Genomic DNA, 24,922 nt, shown 5'->3' with positions numbered 1-24,922 from the left:
GGATATATGCCTAAGAGTGGGATTGCTGGGTCATATGGTGGTTTTATTCTTAATTTTTTAAGGGATCTCCATACTGTCTTCCATAGTGCTGTATCAATTTATATTTCCACCAACAGTGCAAGAGCGTTCCCTTTTCTCCACACCCTCTCCAGCATTTATTGTTTGTAGACTTTTCAATGATGGACATTCTGACTGGTGTGAGGTAATATCTCATTGTGGTTTTGATTTGCATTTCTCTAATAATGAGTGATGTTGAGCATCTTTTCACAAGTTTGTTAGCCATCTGTATGTCTTCTTCAGAGAAATGTCTGTTTAGATCTTTTCCCCACTTTTTGATTGGGTTGTTTGTTTTTCTGGTGTTGAGTTGTATGAACTGCTTATATATTTTGAAAATTAATCCTTTGTCAGTTGTTGCATTTGCTGTTATTTTCTCCCATTCTGAGGGTTGTCTTTTCACCTTGCTTATAGTTTCCTTTGCTGTGCAAAAGCTTTTAAGTTTAATCAGGTCCCACTTGTTTACTTTTGCTTTTATTTCCCTTACTCTAGGAGGTGGGTCATAGAGGATCTTGCTTTGATTTATGTCATTGAGTGTTCAGAGAAAGCCTTTGACAAAATTCAGCACCTATTTATGATTAAAACTCTTCAAAAAATGGGCATAGAAGGAACCTACCTCAACATAGTAAAGGCCATATATGATAAGCCTATAGCAAACATTATTCTGAATGGTGAAAAACTGAATGCATTTAGCCTAAGATCAGGAACAAGACAAGGGTGTCCACTTTCACCACTATATTCAAAATACTTCTGGAAGTCCTAGCTATAGCAGAGGAGAAAAAGAAAGAAAAGGAATCCATATTGGAAAAGAAGAAGTAAAGCTCTCACTGTTTGCAGATGACAGTTTTGATCCCTGGGTCAGGAAGATCCCCTGAAGAAGGAAATGGCAGCCCTCTCCAGTATTCTTATCTGGAGAATTCCATGGACAGTGTAGTTCATGGGGTTGCAAAGAGTTGGACATGACTGAGTGATTAACACTTCAGGCCAGTCATTGGACTCACTGGGAAGGCTGGAGAATCCGGCTTACAAAACAGATAATCGTAACTAAGAAAGCTTCCCAAGTGGCCCTAGTGGTAAAGCACCCAACGCAAGAGACAGGAGAGATATGGGGTCAGTCCCTCGGTTGCGAAGATTCCCCTGGAGGAGGGCATGGCAACCCACTCCAGAATTCTTGCCTGGAGAATCTCCGTGGACAGAGGAGCCCAGCAGGCTACAGTCCATAGGGTCACAAAGAGTTGGGCGGACTGAAGCAACTCAGCACACACGCACACAGGGAAGACTCGGAGATGAAGACGTGCAGCCAAGGCGGTGCAGTAAGGCTGGTGGTCCAGTTGCTACATTAGCATTACTGTGCCGGGACCCTCAGTGTCGCCATCACAGGCAGCGTGATTTCAGCACCTCCCGCTCATTTGCTTTGATCCCGGGGATGCACTGTCCCCTTGTGTCCATGCTTTAGCTGCCAGGGGTAGTGGAGAGGGAGAGAGTTTCATCCCTTCCGTCTCTAAGGGAGAGAGCCCTCACTTTCCTGTAAGATTCCATGGTGAGTTATTACCCTATGTAAAAGTGGTATTTTAAATGCTGAAAAGACAAACGAAAGACAAATGCCCAGTACAGATATTTTGAGCTACAATTATTCTTACTAGAAAGGGACAATATTTCAAACCCTTGCTTTAAACTTCCTGACACATAGTCAGAAAAACCAATGCCCAATTTACCTGGCATTTCCCAGATGGTTCTTACAAATAGGTGGGATCCTGCCTTCCAGTGTCAATGAGGCCCCTACTTGCATCCCTTGTCTCACTGGAGGAAACACTGTTGGCGGCCTACCCATAAGCTAGTTTCCTTTTCTTTCTTATCAACCAGATTTGATTTTGTCTGGGCTGTCATCCATGTCTGTGTAATCATTTACTTCACAGGACAGGGTCCTGAACTGTGCAATTTCCCCCAAATGTTTCACTAATTGATTTTGGCTATAGCACATAATACAATTCTGTTAAATGGGAAGCATGGGGAGTTTGATGTAGGATTTGAGGGAGAGTTTTCCTGATTTTTTAAAAAACATTTATTTGTTTTTGTTTATTTATTTATTTGGGTGCATTAGGTCTTGGTCACAACATGTGGGATCTAGTTCCCTGACCAGGAATTGAACCTCCAGCCCCTTGCATTCAGAGCTTGGAATCTTACCCACTGTTCCACCAGGGAAGTCTGGAGAGTTTTCCTAATTTTTAAAGAGAGATCCCTAGGAAGAGAGTCATTATTTTCCTCTGTGCAGTGTTCCATCCGAATATGATGACTGGGATTGCTTCAGCCATCTAGCCCCAAACCTGAAGATGAGGCCACAACTTAGGTAAATGTGGAGCCAAAAGAATTCCATTGGAGAAGAGCTGCAGCACTATCTTATCTTCTTATAGTAAGAAAAAATAAATCTTGTTATTAAAAAAAAAAAGTCATTCCAGGGTGGATTTTTTGTTACTTGCAGCTAAACATCTTTGAATTTTGTCAAACTCTCCCTCCATGTCATAAGGAATAGACCATATATATGTTTGATCCTCTGTTTCAGCATGCTGAAGGGCCTATTAATAGGAGAGTAAGTATTCCGTAATTATTTGCATGTAAATCTTAAAAGATAATAATACTTTACTTTTCAGCGCACTTTTTACTTTTCCCCTTGTCTTTATTAGTCCCACTGGCTTTTATACATAACATGTTATAAACTGTGTTACTTGTTAGCAAAGAAAGTAAAACAAAAAATGATCTCATACCCAATATAGTGTACACTCTTAATGACATCACAGCCAACTGTATATATCAATGCAAGCTATATCTGACATATAAGCACTGAAATAATAAAATCCTCTATAAGTGTTTAAAGATGGTGTTTGGGGGGAATGTTTTAGGTATAAGAAATCTCTCTCTCTGCATTGTCGGCTGTCAGCAGAAAGGCATATTGCATAAGGAAAGTCAGAAATCTCGCAAATATATTGAGCATCTACTGATACCAGGCTGGACACATAGGTGCTGGCTGAATAGTGCTAAACGGTAATCATGGGATCCTCACTGTCATGGAGTTAACAGACTAAGTGGGCAGCCAGACTAACTACCGAGCAGTTATGATGCAGTGTGATAATTGTTCCTATATGTTGAAACGTGAGAATATAATGGGTACTTAACTCAGAATTAGGAAGAGAGTGGGAATGCACAAGAAAGGATTCTGAAGGAAACAAAAGTAAGTTTGAGCCCTGGAGATTGAATTGAATTCAAATGGGCAAAGGGGAAAAGAGTATGTAGAGAACTGCATGTGTAGGGAACTAGACAAGAGAGAAAGTTGTCAGTAGGCACCTGCTTCAAGAAAGCTGAAAATGACTAAGTTGAGGCAGGGAGGCAGCAAAGTAATGGGTGGGATTGGAGCAGTCCAGAGAGACCAGACCATGAGAGACACCTTTAAGTTACACTGAAGTGTGTTTGAGTGATATTCTGAATATAGCAGGGATTCAGGTATATATTTGATGAAAAGTATTTATGCATGGCTGAGTGATACTGATTAGATTTAGAGGGACAAAGCAGAAATACTAGCAGTAGTCGGTATATTTGGACAAAATACTGTAGAGTGGTTGTCAAACAGGCAAAGGGAAGGGGGAGTATTGGAGAATGTTTTATCATTACCTGAATGTGGTGGAAAGGGGAAGAGAGGCATCTTGTTTGGCTTCTGGTTGCAGTGGATGGAAGGGTTATTCCTGGGGAGGTGCTCCCCAAAGGGGCTGATACAGGGGAGGATGATGAGTTCAGCTTTGAACATAACTGTTAGTCACCTGTGTGTCATCCCATAGATCTTGGATTTGGGTCAGCAGTTGTGTGGACAGGCATAGGACTTGGGCATGGGCTGGAGTCTCTGAGTTCTAGTGTTTTGATTTATTGAGTGATAATACTAACACCTAGCTCATAAATGTTGTCATGGGGTTAAATGAGAAAATATAAAGCAACTTATACAGCTAAAAGGGAGACAAATATTATTGTTCTCATGTACTATGTTCTTTATTACTGTTAATGATGCTCTTGTTTTTGTTACTCTGTTTTCACACCTGTAGCCAGAAATGATTAAAAAGATTATAGCAGCTACTGTCTATTGAATAGGCATTACTGTATTAGGCACTCTTCACTTTTAAAGATTGTATCGGTATTAAATCATTTAATCCTCAGAAAACCTCTATGTAGCAGTTACTTTTATTATCCTTATTTTTATGGGTATGAAGATAGTCACAAAGAACTTTAGTGACTTGCCAAAGATCATTTAACTAGGGAACGCTGGAGGATGGATTTGAACAAAGACAGTCAGACTTCCATCCCTGCACTTTATGTATCAGACTGTACTTGTGCTTAACATGCTTTTAACTTTTAATCAGTTTATATTGTTAGTTACATTCCTTTAGAATATGATGATCATCTTTGTTTTATTCTTTTCAACAGCTCTACTGTTCCTGAAATACTTTGTATTGAGAACACACAATTCTCTTTATAGAGCTAATATGAAATCATTTTTCTGCTTTGTATTATAATGTCAAATTGATTGACTTTCATACACATAAATATAAATAAAAGTTTTCATTTCTGGTTCATAACTCCAGCCATCTCCATATTTATTGACTTGTAGTTTTGAAAGGAGCTTAAAGTCTTCTTGTTCAAGCTCTTATCAAATGTTTCATTCATCTTGTCAAGTGGCTATTGTACCAAGACTTGTCCACTTTCAGGCACAGAAAGCTTCCTCCACAAATTATCTCAGTATTTGCAGTTGTTCTCAGTTTTCCACCACTGTTGCCCCAGCGCCTGGTAGGCTGCCTGACACATGCAGAGTGCACCATACATTTTGTGGAATGAACAAAGAAATAAATGATTGACCATCAAAAAAGACACAGTGTTCTTTAAGTTTTTCTGTAATTCTACAAAGACAAAGCAAAATTTCAATTCAAAATATGACTATATTTGTGCAAGAGGAAGGCTAAAATAACTGAGGAAAACATTTGGGTTTTATTGTAGAGAAAAGAGATGACATACATAGGATTCTAGAAACACCCCAAAACTGAATGGGTCTGCTGGCAGTCCAAGAAGGCATGAGATCGGCCCTGAATATTGAGGCAGGCAAGTTGGAACGCCTTCCTAAGCTTGGATAATTGCCATTTCAGCTTGCTTGAAATGTAAATTTGAACTTTATTCTAAACTGAGGAGTGAACCAAGAGCTCCAGTTGATGATCAGTGTTGGGCCCGGGACAAGTCCTCTCATGAACCATTGGATTGTTACAGTCTGCCAGTGAAGAGAAGCCTGTAGTTATCTATTGGACCTTTCAAGGTCTCTGTAGTATTCCTTTGTTCTCTCTTTTGGATTATTCTAGCAGCACTCTCCATAAGCAGAACCCAGTGATAAATAGTTCTACTTTTAATGCTTTTTCATTGGTGTTAGTATTAGTTACTCAGTTGTGTCCAACTCTTTGCAACCCCATGAACTGTAGCCCTCTAGGCTTCTCTGTCTATAAGATTTTCCATGCAAGAATATTGGAATGGATTGCCATTCCCTTCTCCAGAGGATCTTCCTGACCCAGGGATTGAACCCCGGTCTTCTGCATTGCAGGCATTTTCTTTACTGTTTCAGCTAAAATGAAAATATAATTTAAATTTATGTTTCAAAGTTCCTGTTTTTCCCCAGTTTATTCATTTAAATGCTAAACAAGTATAAAAAATAATTCTGAAAACTAAATCTGAAATGACTGATTTAAATCCTGGTCCCTGGGATCTAAATGGAAATGCTTCATATGGCAGGTTCAAAGACAAAATTAGGATTCAGATTGGTCATTCACTTGTAATTTTTCAGTAAAGTTATTCCTAACACTCGATGGTGATGATGTATTTGTGATTGCTGAGTGTTGGGCATTGCATCTCTAGGAGTGTGATTAAGCAGGGGTTGCCATTTGCTGTGCTGTGAGTTGCCAAGAAAGCTGAATTTGTCACAGGTGCTACAATTTGTATTTCAGAAAATTTTCTTCCCCAACTTTAATTATCCCTAAAGTATTCCACTCTACATAAAGTACTGAAAGGAGTCAGCAGTTTTTTTGTTTGTTTTAGTACTATGATGTAAATTAGAATTTTGCCTACTACCTACGTGTTCTAGAGATCATGAAATTTCAGATGAATGAAGTGATACTGTTTTATAACATAAAACAGTGTTCTATATTGATCTTTCCACTTTGGATTCAGAAAAAAATAATGTCAAGAAGTCACAAATAACATATTCACAGTGACATGCTTCTTAGAAAGGAACAGACATGAAACAGAAGTATGTACAGTTAACTACTAATGATTGAAAATGGAAAATGTGGAGCCCTAAGCTTTAAAATATTATATAAACTCAGGATTGATTTTTTTAAATTAAATATTAATGTGTTTCAAGCTCATGAAAATAAGCATGTATCATTTTGTACAAGGCTGCCTGTCCTTTGCAGAGAGACCAGGTAACTGGACAGGTCATGGAGAAAGTCATCACCTTTTTGGCAAAACAATCCCTCTTCACATTTGTACACAGAAGTCAGATTTTTGTTTTTTTTTTTTCTTTTCCCATAAGGCAAAATATGTTTTAAACACTTCAGCATGAAATCCTGATGAGAAGGTTTCCCCTAAATATTTCAAATATTTCAAATATTTCAAAACTACTTACTGCGTAAGTAGTTTCTTCAAAATTGCCTGAGCTTAACTTGCTAAATTTGAGGAAGATCTTTGACCCTGGAAATCCATAAGAAGTGATGACAGATATGAAAATAAATTTTAAGAGATTAGTACTGTTTGATGATTTAATTAAAAATATGCTATAGTTCAATCGCTTTGGAATATTTTAAAATGAGATTCTTTTCTTTTTTTGGCATGTCTTTATGTTTGTGTTAATATAGTTCCAACAAATGGAAATAATTAATCGAACTGAGAAACAAATGTGTTTACTGGAAATTGCTTAGCCTTTGAATTTTAATTACAATTTTATATTCTTTGTAGGATTACTTAACTATTCATAAGTATGGCAATGCAGCCAGGAATGATCTCTGGAATACACTATCAGAGGTAAAGTACAGGAGGCTTGAAAACTGAAACCTCTTCTTGAATATTTGAATTGAGTTTATAAAACATTCATAACTTTTATTGACACTGACGGTTTGTTTTCACTTTTTATATTTCCCCTTTCTTGATATGCTTTCTTGTTTTATATTTGATGTATTATAAGGACGATGAGGTTTAAAAATTAATTCAGCTACGAATTGTAAAGATACTTTGCCTAGTTTCAAATATGATAATACTTCTGAAATATAATTTTAATATGGTGTCAGATATTCAGGTTTGAGTGAAATATTGATGGTAAAGAATTTTTTCTGTATAAGTGAATAAAAGCATTTAATACTAAACACACTGGATATGCTTAATGATGCCTCAAGTACTTGCTTTAACAATAAAATATGTTTTATCCTCCATTAGGTTAAAAATGTTAATGTTGATAAAGCTTTCATTTCTATTATATATACATGAAGCTTAGGCTAAGACAAGAAGATTAATTTTACTAACACATTATATTAGTTTCACTGATTTGAAGTGTTTTCATCCTGAAATAAGTCATAAAGGTAAACATGAAAATGGTTTAATGTTAATTATGTTTATAATTCATGTTTATAAAATTAATTTATACAATTTTGATTATAAAGGCTTTAAAAAGGAATGGAAAATACGTAAATATACAGGAAGTAATGGATCAGTGGACTCTCCAGATGGGTTATCCTGTTATCACCATCTTGGGAAATACAACAACTGAAAATAGAATAATAATTACCCAGCAGCATTTTATTTATGATATCAGTGCTAAAGCTAAAGCACATGAACCTCAAAATAACAGGTACAGTTCTTTTTCTACATGAAAAAAAAATACTATTTTTTGCACTTTTGTTTTTGCACTTTAACATTTTAAAAAGAATTGATAACAGAATTATGAAATGTATGTGAAATATAGTTTTCATTTCTTCATTTGCATATGATGTTTTCATTTTGAGCCCTTTTTATACTTCCATTTCCAGATATTTTAACTATCAATGTGACAGCATACCAAAGTTATTTCATTTAAGAGGACAGAATTTAAATTATTACGGTCATTTTAAAAATGTTCAGTCAGTAAGTCGTGTCCAACTCAGTGAGCCTATGGACTGCAGCACACCAGGCTTCCCTGTCCTTCACTATCTCCCGGAGTCGGCTCAAACTCATATCCATTGATGCTATCTAACCATTTCAGCCTCTGTTACCCCTCTTCTCCTTTTGCCTTCAGTCTTTCCCAGGATGAGGGAAAAATAAAATAATGTGTGATTTTTTACTTTTCCCTATAAATGTTTATTGAATTAAATTTAAGAAAGTTAAAATACTTTGAAGTGAACTGAATAGTATTGAGAAAACAAATTTATAAAACAGCCAATAGAAACTAATAATCCAGAAAGACCTGTTAAAACCAACAGAAATGTAAAACCAAGATAAATAATGTTTGAACCAAAGGAACTCAAACAAGATCCATTTAGTCTAGGTATCAAAGTCACATAGTATCAAAATATGTTCCTTTCCTTAACTTTTAGTGTTTAAAAACCACTAAATGCAACATACATAGAATTTGATTTGTTGTTAACTTTCATTTGAAATTCTTATTTCATTACTGAAAATTCAGCATATAGTGTTTCTTTTCTATTTCATGTTTTCCCACTGTTTTGCCTTTTATTAAAGCTGAGCCAAGGAAAGATAGTATAACTTAAATCATTGCATTTTATTTTTTCTAAAGTATCTTGATAAGAAGTTGAGAATCAGGGGCAAGGAGGGATGGAAGTTAATAAGTTAAATGAGGTGTGGACTGTAGACTGGTCACTCTGTCTCCCATTTGGAATATTAAGAATTCTGATTTGATCATGCACCAATATCTAGGTTATGCAAAGCATGAATTAACTTTCTTTGTTATGTCTAAGAGGAATGGAAATCATCCCAAGTAGGGTAGCTCCGAGACAGAGCCCTCGTAGAAGTGACTGAGAAAGTCATGCATGTTTTCTGATGGCTAAATTGGGAAGCCACTTAAGAAAGTGTTGTAAATTTCCTGGTTAGTAGATACACTGTCCTTCAATAATCTGCCCTTGCAACCCAACTGTTTGGATCTGTGGAATGCAAGGTACCATCCTGCCACATTGTCAGGGTCTGATCCTGTCAACACTTCTTTACCCAGGCTGAGTCACTCACAGTTGCCAAACAGTGCTTCCAGTCAACCACTGGCCCCAGGTGAAACCTGCTTAGGCCTCACCCTAGGTCTGCCAGAAGTACATAAAAAGTACTTGACTGTGGCAAAATCAGAGAGATTCAGGCCATGCCTTTGAAAATGATCAAGCTGACAAAAGCATCACTGATGCAGAAAAACATAAAGGACATGCAGACGATAGAACAAATTTTGAACAAAAATATTCTGTCATCCTATAACATGCTCCAGATGTATCAGCCATGAGTCTGATTCTCTAAAGTAAGACTTTCTCCCAGGATGTATAGGCATATATAGCATCAACAGAGTTTTGCTTTCGCTGAAGTTATAAAATCACATGGATGTTTCAAATGCTGAGAACTTGGCATAGAAAACACTGAGTGAGATAATGCATGGTATCCCATCAGCGTCAACATTTATTTTTTATCTATTTTGAAATAATAGAGTTTGCAGTTGAAATTTTAGTATTCACTTTTGTATAATTGATCATTTAATTCACTATAATGTTGTGGTCAATTCTGTCTGCTCTTTGTAAACTTCCTAGATCTTTATTGTATAATGCAAATAGTTAGTGCAGTAAAACATAAAGCTCATTTATGCTAGAAACCCCATTGAGGATATTTTCTAGGCCAGCATAATCAATTCTTTGTCTTCAATTTTGTAGAGGACACGAGAATACTATAACATGCCTAGAACATTTTAAATGTATGCAGTCATTAAAAGGCAGAGACATTACTTTGCCAGCAAAGGTCAACATAGTCAAAGATATGGTTTTCCAGTAGTGATGTACGGATGTGAGAGCTGGACCATAAAGAAGGCTGAGCGCTGAAAGATTGATGCTTTTCAACTGTAGTATTGGAAAAGGCTCTTGAGAGTCCCTTGGACTACAAGGAGATCCAACCAGTCCATCCTAAAGGAAATCAGTCCCGAATACTCATTGTAAGGACTGACGCTGAAGCTGAAGCTCCAGTACTTTGGCAACTGATGCGAAGAGCTGACTCATTAGAAAAGCCCTGATGCTGGGAAAGACTGAAGGCAAGAGCAGAAGGGGAAGACAGAGGATGAGATGGTTGGATGGCGTCACCACTTCAATGGATATGAGTTTGAGCAAGCTCTGGGAGATGGTGATGGACAGGGAGGCCTGGTGTGCTGCAGTCCATGGGGTCGCAAAGAGCCAGACACGACTGAGTGACTGAACAACAATAGTCATTTTATTTTTCATATGAGGTAGCTATGTTACAGCAGAGAAAGGAAAGATTTTTATATAATAATTAGATAAAGTTAGTTGATATGTGAAAGTAACATATTTGCTAGCACTTTGATATTTGGACAGTTGTAACTTTGTGTAGCTTTCTTTTATAAATTAATATAAAGATTCAGTAATGTCCCTCATATGTATGGAGCTTCTTAGAGTCCTGTGCTACAGGGAACTATATTTATCTCCTTTTGTTTTGGGTCTAATGACAGCAGCCTCTGAACCACTTTTCATGACATCTGCTTGAATGCTTCACTAATACTGGTACAATTAAAAAAAGTTTTTTTTCGCTCAAGCTAAAATAAGCAACTATTCTTTTCTTAACATAATCATTAGAATAAACATTGCTTTATTATAAAAATGTGACCTACATGAAGAGAGGTATTCTCAGGGACTATTAAAGAAAAAAATTATCTGGAGAGTCTGTTGAAATGTATTGTTTTTATTGCTTTTCTTCTTAAAATGATATGACAAAACATTCAAGTTAAATTTAAGGGGCAGATGTACAAACTACTTTCACACATTATTTTTTCTAGTTTCTTTTAAAATATAACTCACTGCAGTCTTGGATTTTTTTATTTCTTTTCTTTTTTTTTTTGCAGCACACCGCATAGAGCTTTTCGCCCACGATATAGAGGGTCCCTAGCCTTTTAAGTTGTAATCACAAAGGAACGTAATTATCATTCTTTGATCTTAAAATGAAATTGGTGGAAAGTTCAATTATGTGTTGCTTGGAAAGTTACAAAAAGTAACTTGTAGGATTGCCATTTCCTTCTCCAGGGGATCTTGCAGACCCAGGGATCAAACTGAGGTCTCCTGCCTTGCAGGAAGATGGTTTAACCTCTGAGCCACCAGGGAAGCCCCATAGTGTTTATAGTATAGCAAAATGTGCTTAGTGATTTGTAATTTTTATTTTGTCTTTGTGACAATGTATAGATTTTGTTTATGTGTCTATCAATACATGTACATACATGCATATATATACACACTCACACACAGACTCATAGGCATATAGAATAGAGGCCAAAAATATTAAGAAAAGTATAGAGGCTATTTTAAAAGTTTTACAAAATGCCCTGATGGTTGTGTCCTGATACCTTTTTTTAATTTTTTGCATCTGAATATTGCTTTGCAGTGCAGTGTTGTCATTTAGGAAGGTTTCTTGTGTGTGGAATTGTCTGTAAACAACACGCAGGTATTGATAGTAATCTCTTTTTCTGCACTTTCGAGACTTTTGTGAAAGCTCAGATATCAAAACCTCAATTTTTATTGTTATATATAATTTCATTACTTAGAAGAATGAGGTTTAAATAAGTGTGAAATTAGAAGTATAATTACATTAGGAGCAAATAATTTTCATAAATATTTTTTGATCATGCTACAAAAAGATACATTTATCCTCGAAAAGTTTTAAACATTTTCAATATATCTTTTGCCCTTTAACTAATACTTATTTGACATAAAAATTTAGTTTCCCCAACTCAATACAGAAGACATATACTAAAAAAATCTATTTCATAAAGTTAATCTCTGTCTATTATAGACTGGTATTGTTCCTTTTATTTTACTTCAATTCAATCCCATTCAATCCATTTCAACAACAATTTATGGAATACCTTTCATTTCCAGGCTTTTGAAAGATCTTAGATACACAAAAGTAAGTTCATAGCTTGAGAATCAGATGCAGAGTTAGGTGTTGTTGTCTCTTAATTAATAATTTTAATTAATCAAAATGATTTCATACTTTTAGAGAACAGCTATATCGATGATTTACATCATTATTTTTAGAGAACAGCTGTATCTGTCTATATCTAGGTTTCTATCTTAGTTCTCTGTAAATCTTCCTCACAGTAAATCCATTTGAAAATATTTCTGCATGTTTTTAGTTTCATGAGTTTGAGGATATTTGTTAAAGAGTGTACATGGGTTGTGTTCACCAATGTGTGTTCTAAATGCAATACTATTTTGCCCATAGGTTGTTTATTTCCTGACCTGTCTGGAGTCCATTATAGTATAGTATCATGTCTTCCCTTAGTGGGGACACAAAAATGTTTCTCTGAACAAGTATAGCGTATACTTTTAAAATTTAGAATCTTAAGCATATAAGTTTCGTTGGAGATAATAGTCGGTATCAAACTAGGAATTTCTCCCAGTATTCTGTTTGGTGTTTTGTGCTATTACTAAATTCTATTTATTGTGACTAGGAAACATGAAATGATAAACTAATAATCAAATTCAGCATGACAGATTTGGAGATGTCCTCCCCTATTAAAAGGCATATGCATTCTATTTTTACGTGTATAGCTCCAGACGTGTTCCCTGAAAAATTCTCCATTAACTCCCACAGTTACTGAGATCATGCAGCATATCTTCTTATAGTTTTCAAGTCAGAAATATTTTTCACATATTGCATATTGTTGTCTACCCCTCTTGCTAATGATACAGTGATTGGTCAACATAATCTGGCTGTATTATAGGGGGAGTAAAATGTAGTCCCGGGTTTTGTTATAAGACTATCCAGCTTATCTCTGGCTGCTCATTTGAGGTTAAATTGATAATACTTCATGCACTTTAGGCCTCAATTTTTGTCCTATCAAAAGTCATAGCCTACAAAATGCTTCTCTTTACTAGCTGAGACTCATGACTGATTCCTGCTTGTTGGTAGGTGATTTCACATATCAATTTGGAAAATCCACTTTAGAAAACAGGGCATTAAGTGTGTCTGATAGTATTCTTTGTATTGATCTGGATTTCAGGGATATCTAATTAATTTTTCTTTTTGTCCTTACTTTGCTGTGTAACTTTAGGTGTGCTGTATTAACTTTTCTTTAAAAAATGACAAGTTTTTTCTAAGAATAGTTAGACAAGTAAATGAGGAGAATGTTGAAATGTAAATTCATAAAACCACTGAAATGTGCATTAATCTAATATAGAATCAAGTAGAATGAAGTTATTTTAAGACTTTAATCAATATATTATCTGGCACAGATAATATGGATTTTAGCTACTTTTTATTCCTCATGTAAAATGCAAATCTTTTTTCCCCCCCAAGATAAATTGTTTTGCTGGTAGTCCTCCTTTTGTATTGAAATTAAAACTCTTAGAGGTCAAGTTTGCTTACTGAGTTGAAAGAGTAAATTCATTTTTACTTACTCCTTATGTTTATGACTTGGGAATCTTTTAAATTTTCCTAAAGAGAATAAAAAAAAAATCACATGGAAGATGTATAGGAAATACTGTTTATTTGTTACAGCCATTTTAATTCCTAAAGTTTGTCTTTTATTTTGCAGTTACCTGTGGCAGATTCCATTAACTATTGTGGTAGGAAATAGAAGCCATGTGTCTTCAGAAGCAATTATTTGGGTGTCTAACAAATCAGGTAAAACATATATTTTCCTCTGAGGAACTACTTGGTCTCAAATAAATGTTTAGCAACTTAACTTCTGGTTTCGGCTGTTATAAATATGTGAGTAAAGACAAATTAGAAGGAGAATATAGAAGAATAATCTCTATAAAATTAAGTATAATTTCTACATAGTCTAATTTTAGTCTATTGATATAATTATTAAATTTGTGTCTTTGATTGTAAAGAGAAAATTAAAAACAAAATACTTGTAGTACTAGTTTTAACTGTTTTAAACTGCATTATTTTGTAATCCCAAATGTAATTAATTTATAATCATAGTTCCCAATAGAGCAATAAGTCAAGCTCTGAAACACTGGCCACATATTTAATTCCATTTTCCAGCTATCTTCTCTTTATTAGACTGGCCCTTTATATAGAATGGGTCTGGCAGTAAAATTAGATAACTATAGAGCCAGATATGAGAGGCCTTGATAGCTCATCAAACCATCCTTTTAGATAGGGTTAATGCTCAAGGAGCAGAGAAAGATGAGATTCTATTCTGTTTCTAAATATCTTGAAATAAGATAGTGACCTATTTCATTTCACTATCAGAAAGCTATTTCTTGAAACCAATCTAAATCCTTCATGCTGGAGTGTGAACCAGGTCTCTTTTATTTCTGTTTTCCATTGAATTGAAAAAAACAATTATCATTTTTATGTAATATCTCATTTAGATTTAAATGGTCAAGTATTCCGCATTTTGTTTTTCTTACTGTTTTCTCATATTCTGCTAATTTATCTTTTCTTACTATTTTATAAGCATCATTTTAAACAAATCTTTTCTTGAAATAAGGTGAAGTATAAATAAATAACAAAATACTGTTTCTTCCCCTCAGTCTAGCTATTATTAGGGAGATGTAAATGGTCAAAATACATACACACATAAATACAAGAAAAAGGTTTTACAGCAGAATCTAATCTGCTTACCAGAAATATAAACTCTTGTTTTTCCAGTTGAATTTTTATTCAAATGTTCATGTTATTGTATTTTAACACATATTATGAAAATATGTGCTTTCATTTATATACATTATGTATAAAACATTCATATATAATGCAATGATGCATTGAAATGCTCATTTTAAAACGTATTGGTGTATCTCCTTTTAAATTGCTTACTATAATCTATTCTTTTCATTTCTTTGAATTAGTTTTTATACCATGCTCTGAGTTCACACTTACTGTATTTTCTTTATACTTCTCTTTTACCTTCATGTAGTTTTATTTATCTACATAATTTATTATGAAATGATGAGTGAAAGCAGCGAGCTCCTATTGTAATAATTCAGCTATTAGAATGAAGTCTTCGGTCCATAGAATTGCTAGGGACACAAAATAGAAGAGTTTTCAGAAATAAAGTAAAAAGGTAGAAGGTAGAATAGAAATGGGAAATTAGATACTGATCCAGTGTCAGGATTAGCCCCAGCTTTCACTTTTAGACAGGGCAGGGATTCAGGGCAAGTCTGATTCTTCTTCAGCTCTTTTCTCAGGGTCCATTTCCTCTAACTCCCTAGTTATCTCTATAGGGTTACCCATGATGTCCACAGATTATCTACAATAGTATCATGACCTTTATTTCTATTGAAGTTTGGTTGATTTACAATATCATGTCAGTTACAGCTGTACAGGATAGTGGCTCAGTATTTTTGCAGATTATACTCCATTCGGGCTTCCTTGGTGGCTCAGTGGTAAGGAACCCACCTGCAGTGCAGGAGACCTGGGGTTTGATCCTTGGTTTGGGAAGATCCCCTGAAGGAGGGCCTGGCAACCCACTCCAGTGCCCTTGCCTGGAGAATCCATGGACTGAGGAGCCTGGAGGGGCTGTGGTCCATAAGGTCACAAAGAATTGGACACCACTGAAGTGACTGAGCACACATGCATGCATACTCCCTTTTAAATTATTACCATCATGGCTTTTCTTGACCAATGACTACAGGTTGTTGTACTGATATTTGAGAGATTGTTTGTATTTGTAGTCTTTTATTGTTAATCAGAAATAATAATAACATGATATTTCAAGCCATGTGCTTGCTAAAAAGTCCTCTGTGGTCATACATGTGATTGTTATACACAGCTGCATAGTTTTGTGCATGCGTAACTCTAGGAGATGATATTTACATGGACTGTGATATGACTTAGACTTCCCTAGTGGCTCAGACGGTAAAGAATCTGCCTGCAATGCAGGAGACCCTGGTTCAATCCCTGGGTGAGGAAGGAAATGGCTACCCGCTCCATTATTCTTGCCTGCAGAATTCCATAGACAAAGGAGCCTGGCAGGCTGCAGCCCATGGGGTTGCAAAGAGTTTGGACGTGATTGAATGATGTTATTACTTGCAAACCCCTCACTCCATAATTGTGTAGTGTGCAACCTATGGAGTGCAATGTGTCATATTCCATTAAATCATAGCACAGTCTTCTGATTGATAAAACGTAGTCTCAGTTGAAAGTTGAGGTTTTTGTTTGGAATTTCCATACCACGTAAATGTTTCTTGAAAACTTTATGAATACATACATCTGGAAGAATTTCACAAGTGGGACATAAAACAAAGGCAACCTTTCTAGCTTCCCTGTTTATTCTCGTTCTAAATGTATTTGGTTCTGTCTTGAACTCCATTCCAATGACAAATAAAAACAGAAACCCAGTCAAGGATTAGGGAAGAAGGTTAAATTTATATCCTTTTAGATCGCCTTTTATCTTCAAAATATAGTTAACCAATATTAATGAAAAATGTTTCTTCATAGATATGGTAAGAACATATTCTGATCAATTCTTACCAACATATGCTAAACATTCCACTTTTTAATTATAACAGATCAATGCTTTTATAATTTTTCATCATCAGTAATATCAATTTGATGTCACATGATACTAAGGTCAAGTCATTAGTGAACAATGTAAACAATATAAAATGTGAATTTTATTTGTATCATTATATGTTCTTGACACTTCAATTTTTTGTTGTGTTGGGTGGTTATCTAATTAATTCCAAGCTAAGGCACATATCATTTTAGGTTAAACATAGTTTTAAAGCAAATTTTTGAATTACTGAAAGTAGGTAAAAAGATTTTTCTCTTGTTTTTAACTATGAAAATGCTGAGAAAGCAAACATTTATGCATAGTAGCCCTCATATTGACTGACTATTAACTAATGTATAGTGGAAGGAAATACACTTAATGACAAATGTTAGGAAAGAAAAAATTCAAATTAAAAGGGAAAGTGATTCTGAAAATCAGAAGTAAATATTAAAAATAGCATAATGCTTCCCTTAAATATTGGCTCATAGGATTCTCATGAGCCTTTAAGGTATTTTTTTTTAACCTCTACTTTGCAAATGAGAAAATTAAGGCTTGAGAAATAACTTGCCAAAAATGTCTTAGGAACTTGATTTTCTTTTCTAAGTTTATTTGTGACACACATGCACACACAAGATTTTAATACTTTGGTAGGTTACTTTGCAGGTCTGTCAGTTTCAACAGTTGGCCATAGAGTGCACATGCATGGTTCTCTATAATCTCTACAGAGCATGATATAATTTGATTTTCACAAGAGTCCAATGAGAAAACGAGGGTGTGTTATTATATGTGAATTTGTTTCACATTGTTCCCCTTGGCATCCTGGTTCACTTTTTTGTTTGTTTTAAATTCTCATTGTTCTGCAACCAGCCACTATTGAGTAGAAGATCTGATCTGCTTTCTTTTCCATTCCAAAAGGAAGAATAAAATATAAAAATATTAAACATTATAAAATGCCAACTATTCTGTGCCTTGATGTAGTCTAAATCTTGTGCCATTTTGGATATATTCTAAATATAAATTTTAATTGTTACTACTAATACCTGATATATAACATCCATACTTTTTACTATGGTACTCATCATACACTGTACCTCATTAGACTATTGGAAAAGATCTCTTTAAAATTCATTGCTTGCCATTAGTTAATCTGAAGAACATTTTAGAGATATAATTAAGTAGAATGAAAAAGATATTTAAAAATCTATTACAAAATATTTTGGGGAATCATTTCTCCAAAGATTTCATTTATAGCAAAGGTATAAAAATATCCACGAACAGTAATAACCTTCAAGTTTTAGTTATTAATTTAATAATAGAATATTTAAAAATAATAGTTGCTTGCCTTTCTTTTTCTCCTCAGATTACATAGCAAGTGTAGGGATTGTTTTCCTGTTTTAATTGGTCTCTGTTCTACCTATAAGTTGTTGAATTCAAAAGCTCAAAAAACTAGAAATAAGTGCATTATATGAAGGTAAGTTATACCATCTATACAAAATGTCAGGAGGAAGTAACTTTAAAAAATAGATTTAATATAGAAATCCATGGCCATTTCAAAATTGTAAAAAGTTTTATCATGTGTTTATTAAACCCAATGCTTTAACATTGTAATTTCTTCAAAGAATAAGCACTTGCTAGATGAAAATGATTAAACTTGTTCTTAACCCATGTGAATTCAATAACAACTTTTAAAATGTTTTGTTATAAATGTTTAAATGTTTTGTTATATGTTTTGTTATAAAAAAAATCTTATCATTCCTAAAGAGTTAGGGTTACTCAAGAAAAACAATATCATCAATACTTCAATCAGTTTTCCTTCAGTGAATTCAGACATGATTAACTAAAATCTCTCTTTATGAGAACTAATTTTATATGCTGTCTTTTAGATTATTTGTTTTTATTTTTGCATCTGTAAAATTGGGTCACATTCTATAGCTTCACAGAAATTGTGTGGGTAAATATTACATTTTTGAAAAATATGCAGATACAAAGCATTAGAAACTTGGAAAGTTATAAATATTTTAGAGTAATATCTGACAGATTTATTTTTCTAAGTACCACAGATTAGGCTGTGTAAAATCTCAAACTAATAAATTATCCCCTTTTGCCATTGAATCATACAATTGGAAGGGTCCTTAAATGGCATTACTTGGCCTTTAGGTTATAGGTAAGGAAATTGAGAGCCAAAAACAATCAATGGCCTAAGTTCAAATATTTTTATATAGGAGACTAGTTACAACAATACAGGTTTTGTACTCTTTTTTAAAAATTATATATATATATATATATAGTTAAGTTCAGTTGAGTTCAGTTGCAGTTGCTCAGTCGTGTCCTACTCTTTGCGACCCCATGAACCACAGCACACCAGACCTCCCTGTCCATCACCAACTCCCAGAGTCCACCCAAACCCATGTCCATTGAGTTGGTGATGCCATCCAACCATCTCATCCTCTGTCGTCCCCTTCTCCTCCTGCCCTCAATCTTTCCCAGCATCAGGGTCTTTTCCAATGAGTCAGCTCTTCGCATCAGGTGGCCAAAGTATTGGAGTTTCAGCTTCAACATCAGTCCTTCCAATATATATACTACAAGTTTTAAATAACTTCATACATTATGCTACTTCTATGAAGCATGAGTCCTGACGGCATCAGCAGCAAAGTGACTAGAATTGTAAACTACGGTTTTAGGAAGTCAATAAAGGCTGCCATTAAAAGTGAATGAGTTCTCTGTATCATATTTGAAGGGGTTAAATATGTTAAGTTATAAGACTGCTTTTACTGGCTTCCTTTAATTGAATTAACCAGTAAATGCAATCAAGTTACCATTTTCCAAAGTGATTCTAATAAGCAAAATTTATTATCTTTGTTCTAATTATATGTAGAAATACTAGAGCTTTAAATGAGGTTCTTTTTCCCAACATGATTGATGATGCTGAAAAATCTGTTATTTATTAGCACGTTCAAAAAGCACAAGGAAGAGGGCAAGAAATAACAGTGACTTTCAAATAAATGAGCCCTACTGTTGTAATCACTTTCTTCCTGAATAAAATAAGTAGATTATGCACCTGAAACCTTTTTTTATTCCAACCACAGATACATATACAATCTAACTGGAAGCCACATGAATGCAGTAGTAGATTTCTTGGTTATATTTATCTTGAGAAAGATAATTATATATACATAATAGGGCTTTATCAAGAATAAAAATGTTAACTATAAGAAAACAGTTAATTGAGTACTAATGAATAAGACACTAAAGGTTTTCTAGCAAATTCTAACCATAGTGATTAATTGTGTAATTAGTAAAAAGTAGACTTCAATTAGGTATTTAGGATGGTGTCCTCTTTTAATTATTGGTACTGTGACATTTGATATTAAGAAAGCATACTTCCTCCTGTTTTAACCCTTAAAATTGAAAATCTCTCTTACCCCTAAAATGCTATTTTCAGAACACCATAGGATAACTTTGGACAAAGGAAGCTGGTTGCTGGGGAACATCAATCAAACTGGCTATTTTAGAGTCAACTATGATTTAAGGAACTGGAGATTATTAATTGATCAATTAATCAGGAATCATGAGGTAAACTGGACTTGACTCATCAAATATCTGTTTAGACATATGAACATCTGCCATTCTAATCCTAAATAACTCCATTTTTGTATTTTTGCTTTTTTGGTTGGCCTCATAGCTTCTCTCTGTCAGCAACCGAGCAGGTTTGATCGACGATGCCTTCAGCCTAGCCAGGTATGTTTTCCTGTGGATCTCCACGATAAAGCTAGTACTCCTAAGACTTCCTCTGTTAGGCTTCATAGTATATATGTTTTGAATCTGAAATCTTTTAAAAATTATTTCTATCGCACATCCTTTGTGTTTAGATATAAATTATAACCAGTGTCCCAAACTCTTGATCAATAGTAGCTGTCAGGTATTTCTGAGCCAGGAGAAGCTGATCAATTTTTGCCACAGGTTCAATTTAACACTCAAGATTAATAATCTCTTTCCAATTTCATTAATGAAGTCTGCAAAATGACCATTGTGCCATATTTAATTTTTCATGGAAAGTACCTTCAAGCATCATCAATTTTTTTTCCTGACATATACTAGTATATCTTTTTTTTTAATGTATTTTTGAATGTGATTCATTATGAAAAGCTTGTGCTGCAAGACAGAAATAAATATTCTACTGGGTAAAGCTGTTCTGAACAAAATATATATCAATCTTGTAGCAGAAGTTTTAGTACTAGTTACAGTAATATTTGTTTCTAATAATCTATTTTCACAGTTATATTTATAATGTTAAAAATCAGATATTCCTTTGGATGGTCATTAGATAGCTATTCCTTTAAAATAATGTTGATCATAAACCCAAGCTATTTTACTCAATTTTTAGACTACATAGTAAAATAAACTCAGTTCTTTTAATATTTTGTATTGCTTCATGTCCAAATATAGTTTTAATTTTAATAATATGATAAGATTGGACAAAAAATTAGAAATGATAGTGTTGGAGGATAGTCACATATGGGGATAAAGATTAAGATATGAAGACTTTCAAGAGAGTATTAGATATGACATGAAGATTATTCTGACAGAGGAGTTTAGAGAGTGCAGAAAGCCGTATACATTGCCCTGAAAGAGAAGCAGGAAAAAGAGAGACATGTTAAGGGTTCCACAGGAAAGATTAAGGAACTGGAAGGTTAATTAAACTAGTATTACCCGTTAATTAAACATTTAAAAGATTCCAGACACCGTTTTGTTTTACATATGATAATTTGTATAATTCTTACAACCTTATAAGTATATATATTGGGAATAAGTATTATTCCCATTTTATAAGTGAGGAAACTGAGGCTCAGAGAGGTCAAGTGACTTATCTAAAGTCACATAGCTAGTAATTGACAGGACCAGGGCTTTGTGTATATGCAGTAATATAAGAGCCAGGTAATACAGGAAGATTGGGAGGGGGATTTGAAACAATAGTTCATGTGAATTCTTATGGGTTTGAAAGATGGTGAGAAAGCAAATAAATAGTGACGTCCTAAAGAGAGAGGCAGATGGAAACTGAAACGAAAGGAGTTTTGTATTAAATAATAGAAGCTATTTTTAAATGAAATGTTTTAATTTTAGTAGATGAATTTTTTTCAAAAATTAAATTCCTTGTTGAACATTGCTTTAAATAACAATTTTGGAAACCTTAAATGTTTGCAAGTAAACCATTTCATTATCATTTATACAGATTTACCAGGGAAATATGCAAATCTCATTGAATATATATTAAAATTTGTTCTATTGATCATGAACTAGGTCTCCTATTAGCATGGAAGTAAATGAACCCCAAGTTAGATTTATTCTGCATTTACGTGAAGCACTCTGAAGTTACTTGGAGTTCTTTGTGTTTTAGTGTATGCTAGCAAATGTTTCAAAGTTTTGCTACCCACCTATTTCAGCCTTCTTTCAGTTTCCTGAACATATTGCAATCCTTTGGCTTCTTTATAGGTAACACACAGAAGAGTAGCAAATCTTTATCAATATACATGTTCTAAATACTGTCCTGAGGCTTTTATGAATGATTTTGTTCAGTCTTCTTGGTGAACCCATGGAGTGGTGTGGTTGCTGCAGCCATGTTATAGCCTGCTATGACATGGAGTTGAGAGGGGCCGAGTCTCTTAGCTGAGGGTGCACAGGTTTTAAGTAAGGGATGGGAGATAACATTCAACTCAAGACAGGAGCACAGCAGAGCCTGTGACCTCAGGTCAGGATGACTTTGCCCATTACATGATTTTCTTCTCCTCTCCCCTTGTCTGTTGGGAATATTACTATTCACTTAAAAATTTTTTTTTCACTTGCACCACCCTACCTGAAACCTGCCTGTCCTCCCCAGCAAAAATGTGACATCTGTGTATCTGTGCATTAGCAGTTGTCACCTTATAATTCAGCTACTTTTCGGGTTCCTATGATTTTTGAGTGATCATGAGGGTAGGGCTTGTCTCATCCTGTGTGACTACTACCTAACTTAATCTTTGGTACTGGATTATACCAATATATATTTGTTGAATGAATTGCTGATTAATTATTGATTACTCAGACCATAAACTTTCAGTCCCACTATTTTTTTTTTGCAATTAAGTACACATATTCTAGGTATTTTTTTATGGTTGTTTTTTAAAATATATAAAAACTGCAAGAATGCATTCTAGTTGTACTCATTCAAACAAGAGAGATAACAATGTGAAACTTTTGTTTTTCTCCTTCTGTGACCTCCCATAGCTTTTATCCTCAGAAAAAATTATTAATATTTGATGTATATAAATCTGGTCCTTTTTTTAACAATTTCTATGCAGTTTAATATTTTACGTGAACATAAATGTTCTCTGACTCGTTTATAAAAATAAGTCTGAGGGGCTTGATTCCATTTTTTCTAAATTTTCATTATTATAATCAAGACTGCACTGAACATCCTTGAACAGTCTTTTGTTGTACATATATGTATTTTGGTATGATTCATTCTTTTTTTTTTTTTTTTAATTAGTTGGAGGCCAATCACTTCACATTTCAGTGGGTTTAGTCATACATTGATATGAATCAGCCATGGATTTACACGTATTCCCCATCCCGATCCCCCCTCCCACCTCCCTCTCCACCCGATTCCCCCGGGTCCTCCCAGTGCACCAGGCTAGAGCACTTGTCTCATGCATCCCACCTGGGCTGGTGATCTGTTTCACCATAGATAGTATACATGCTGTTCTTTTGAAATATCCCACCCTCACCTTCTCCCACAGAGTTCAATAGTCTGTTCTGTATTTCTGTGTCTCTTTTTCTGTTTTGCATATAGGGTTATCGTTACCATCTTTCTAAATTCCATATATATGTGTTAGTATGCTGTAATGTTCTTTATCTTTCTGGCTTACTTCACTCTGTATAAGGGGCTCCAGTTTCATCCATCTCATTAGGACTGATTCAAATGAATTCTTTTTAACGGCTGAGTAATATTCCATGGTGTATATGTACCACAGCTTCCTTATCCATTCATCTGCTGATGGGCATCTAGGTTGCTTCCATGTCCTGGCTATTATAAACAGTGCTGCGATGAACATTGGGGTGCACGTGTCTCTTTCAGATCTGGTTTCCTCAGTGTGTATGCCCAGAAGTGGTATTGCTGGGTCATATGGCAGGTCTATTTCCAGTTTTTTAAGAAATCTCCACACTGTTTTCCATAGCGGCTGTACTAGTTTGCATTCCCACCAACAGTGTAAGAGGGTTCCCTTTTCTCCACACCCTCTCCAGCATTTATTGCTTGTAGACTTTTGGATAGCAGCCATCCTGACTGGCGTGTAATGGTACCTCATTGTGGTTTTGATTTGCATTTCTCTGATAATGAGTGATGTTGAGCATCTTTTCATGTGTTTGTTAGCCATCTGTATGTCTTCTTTGGAGAAATGTCTGTTTAGTTCTTTGGCCCATTTTTTGATTGGGTCATTGATTTTTCTGGAATTGAGCTTCAGGAGTTGCTTGTATATTTTTGAGATTAATCCTTTGTCTGTTTCTTCATTTGCTATTATTTTCTCCCAATCTGAGGGCTGTCTTTTCACCTTACTTATCGTTTCCTTTGTAGTGCAAAGCTTTTAAGTTTCATAGGTTTCATAGGTCCATTTGTTTAGTTTTGCTTTATTTCATATTCTGGGAGGTGGGTCATAGAGGATCCTGCTGTGATTTATGTCAGAGGGTGTTTTGCCTATGTTCTCCTCTAGGAGTTTTATAGTTTCTGGTCTGACATTTAGATCTTTAATCCATTTTGAGTTTATTTTTGTGTATGGTGTTAGAAAGTGTTCTAGTTTCATTCTTTTACAAGTGGTTGACCAATTTTCCCAGCACCACTTGTTAAAGAGGTTGTCTTTTTTCCATTGTATATTCTTGCCTCCTTTGTCAAAGATAAGGTGTCCATAGGTGCATGGATTTATCTCTGGGCTTTCTATTCTGTTCCATTGATCTATATTCTGTCTTTGTGCCAGTACCATACTGTCTTGATGACTGTGGCTTTGTAGTAGAGTCTGAAGTCAAGGTGCCAGGTTGATTCCCCTCAGTTCCATTCTTCCTCTTTCTCAAGATTACTTTGGCTATTCG

The 24,922-nt window shown here is 34.8% G+C and overlaps 1 protein-coding gene across 1 annotated transcript in view; it reads left to right on the top strand.

Annotated features, from left to right (window-relative positions):
• TRHDE (thyrotropin releasing hormone degrading enzyme) overlaps window positions 1-24,922 on the top strand; it is a 427,468-nt gene that overhangs the window by 318,164 nt on the left and 84,382 nt on the right. The window contains exons 8-12 of the mRNA XM_043447137.1: window positions 7,084-7,149; window positions 7,782-7,969; window positions 13,895-13,983; window positions 20,250-20,380; window positions 20,490-20,545. Coding sequence (XP_043303072.1) covers window positions 7,084-7,149; window positions 7,782-7,969; window positions 13,895-13,983; window positions 20,250-20,380; window positions 20,490-20,545 — 530 coding nt within the window. The remainder of the gene's footprint in view (window positions 1-7,083; window positions 7,150-7,781; window positions 7,970-13,894; window positions 13,984-20,249; window positions 20,381-20,489; window positions 20,546-24,922) is intronic.

The sequence above is a fragment of the Cervus canadensis genome, chromosome 25 (assembly GCF_019320065.1).
Source record: "Cervus canadensis isolate Bull #8, Minnesota chromosome 25, ASM1932006v1, whole genome shotgun sequence".
Taxonomy (NCBI): Eukaryota; Metazoa; Chordata; class Mammalia; order Artiodactyla; family Cervidae; genus Cervus; species Cervus canadensis.
Note: the sequence above shows the minus strand (reverse complement) of the source record. Positions and strands in the feature narration are given on the sequence as shown.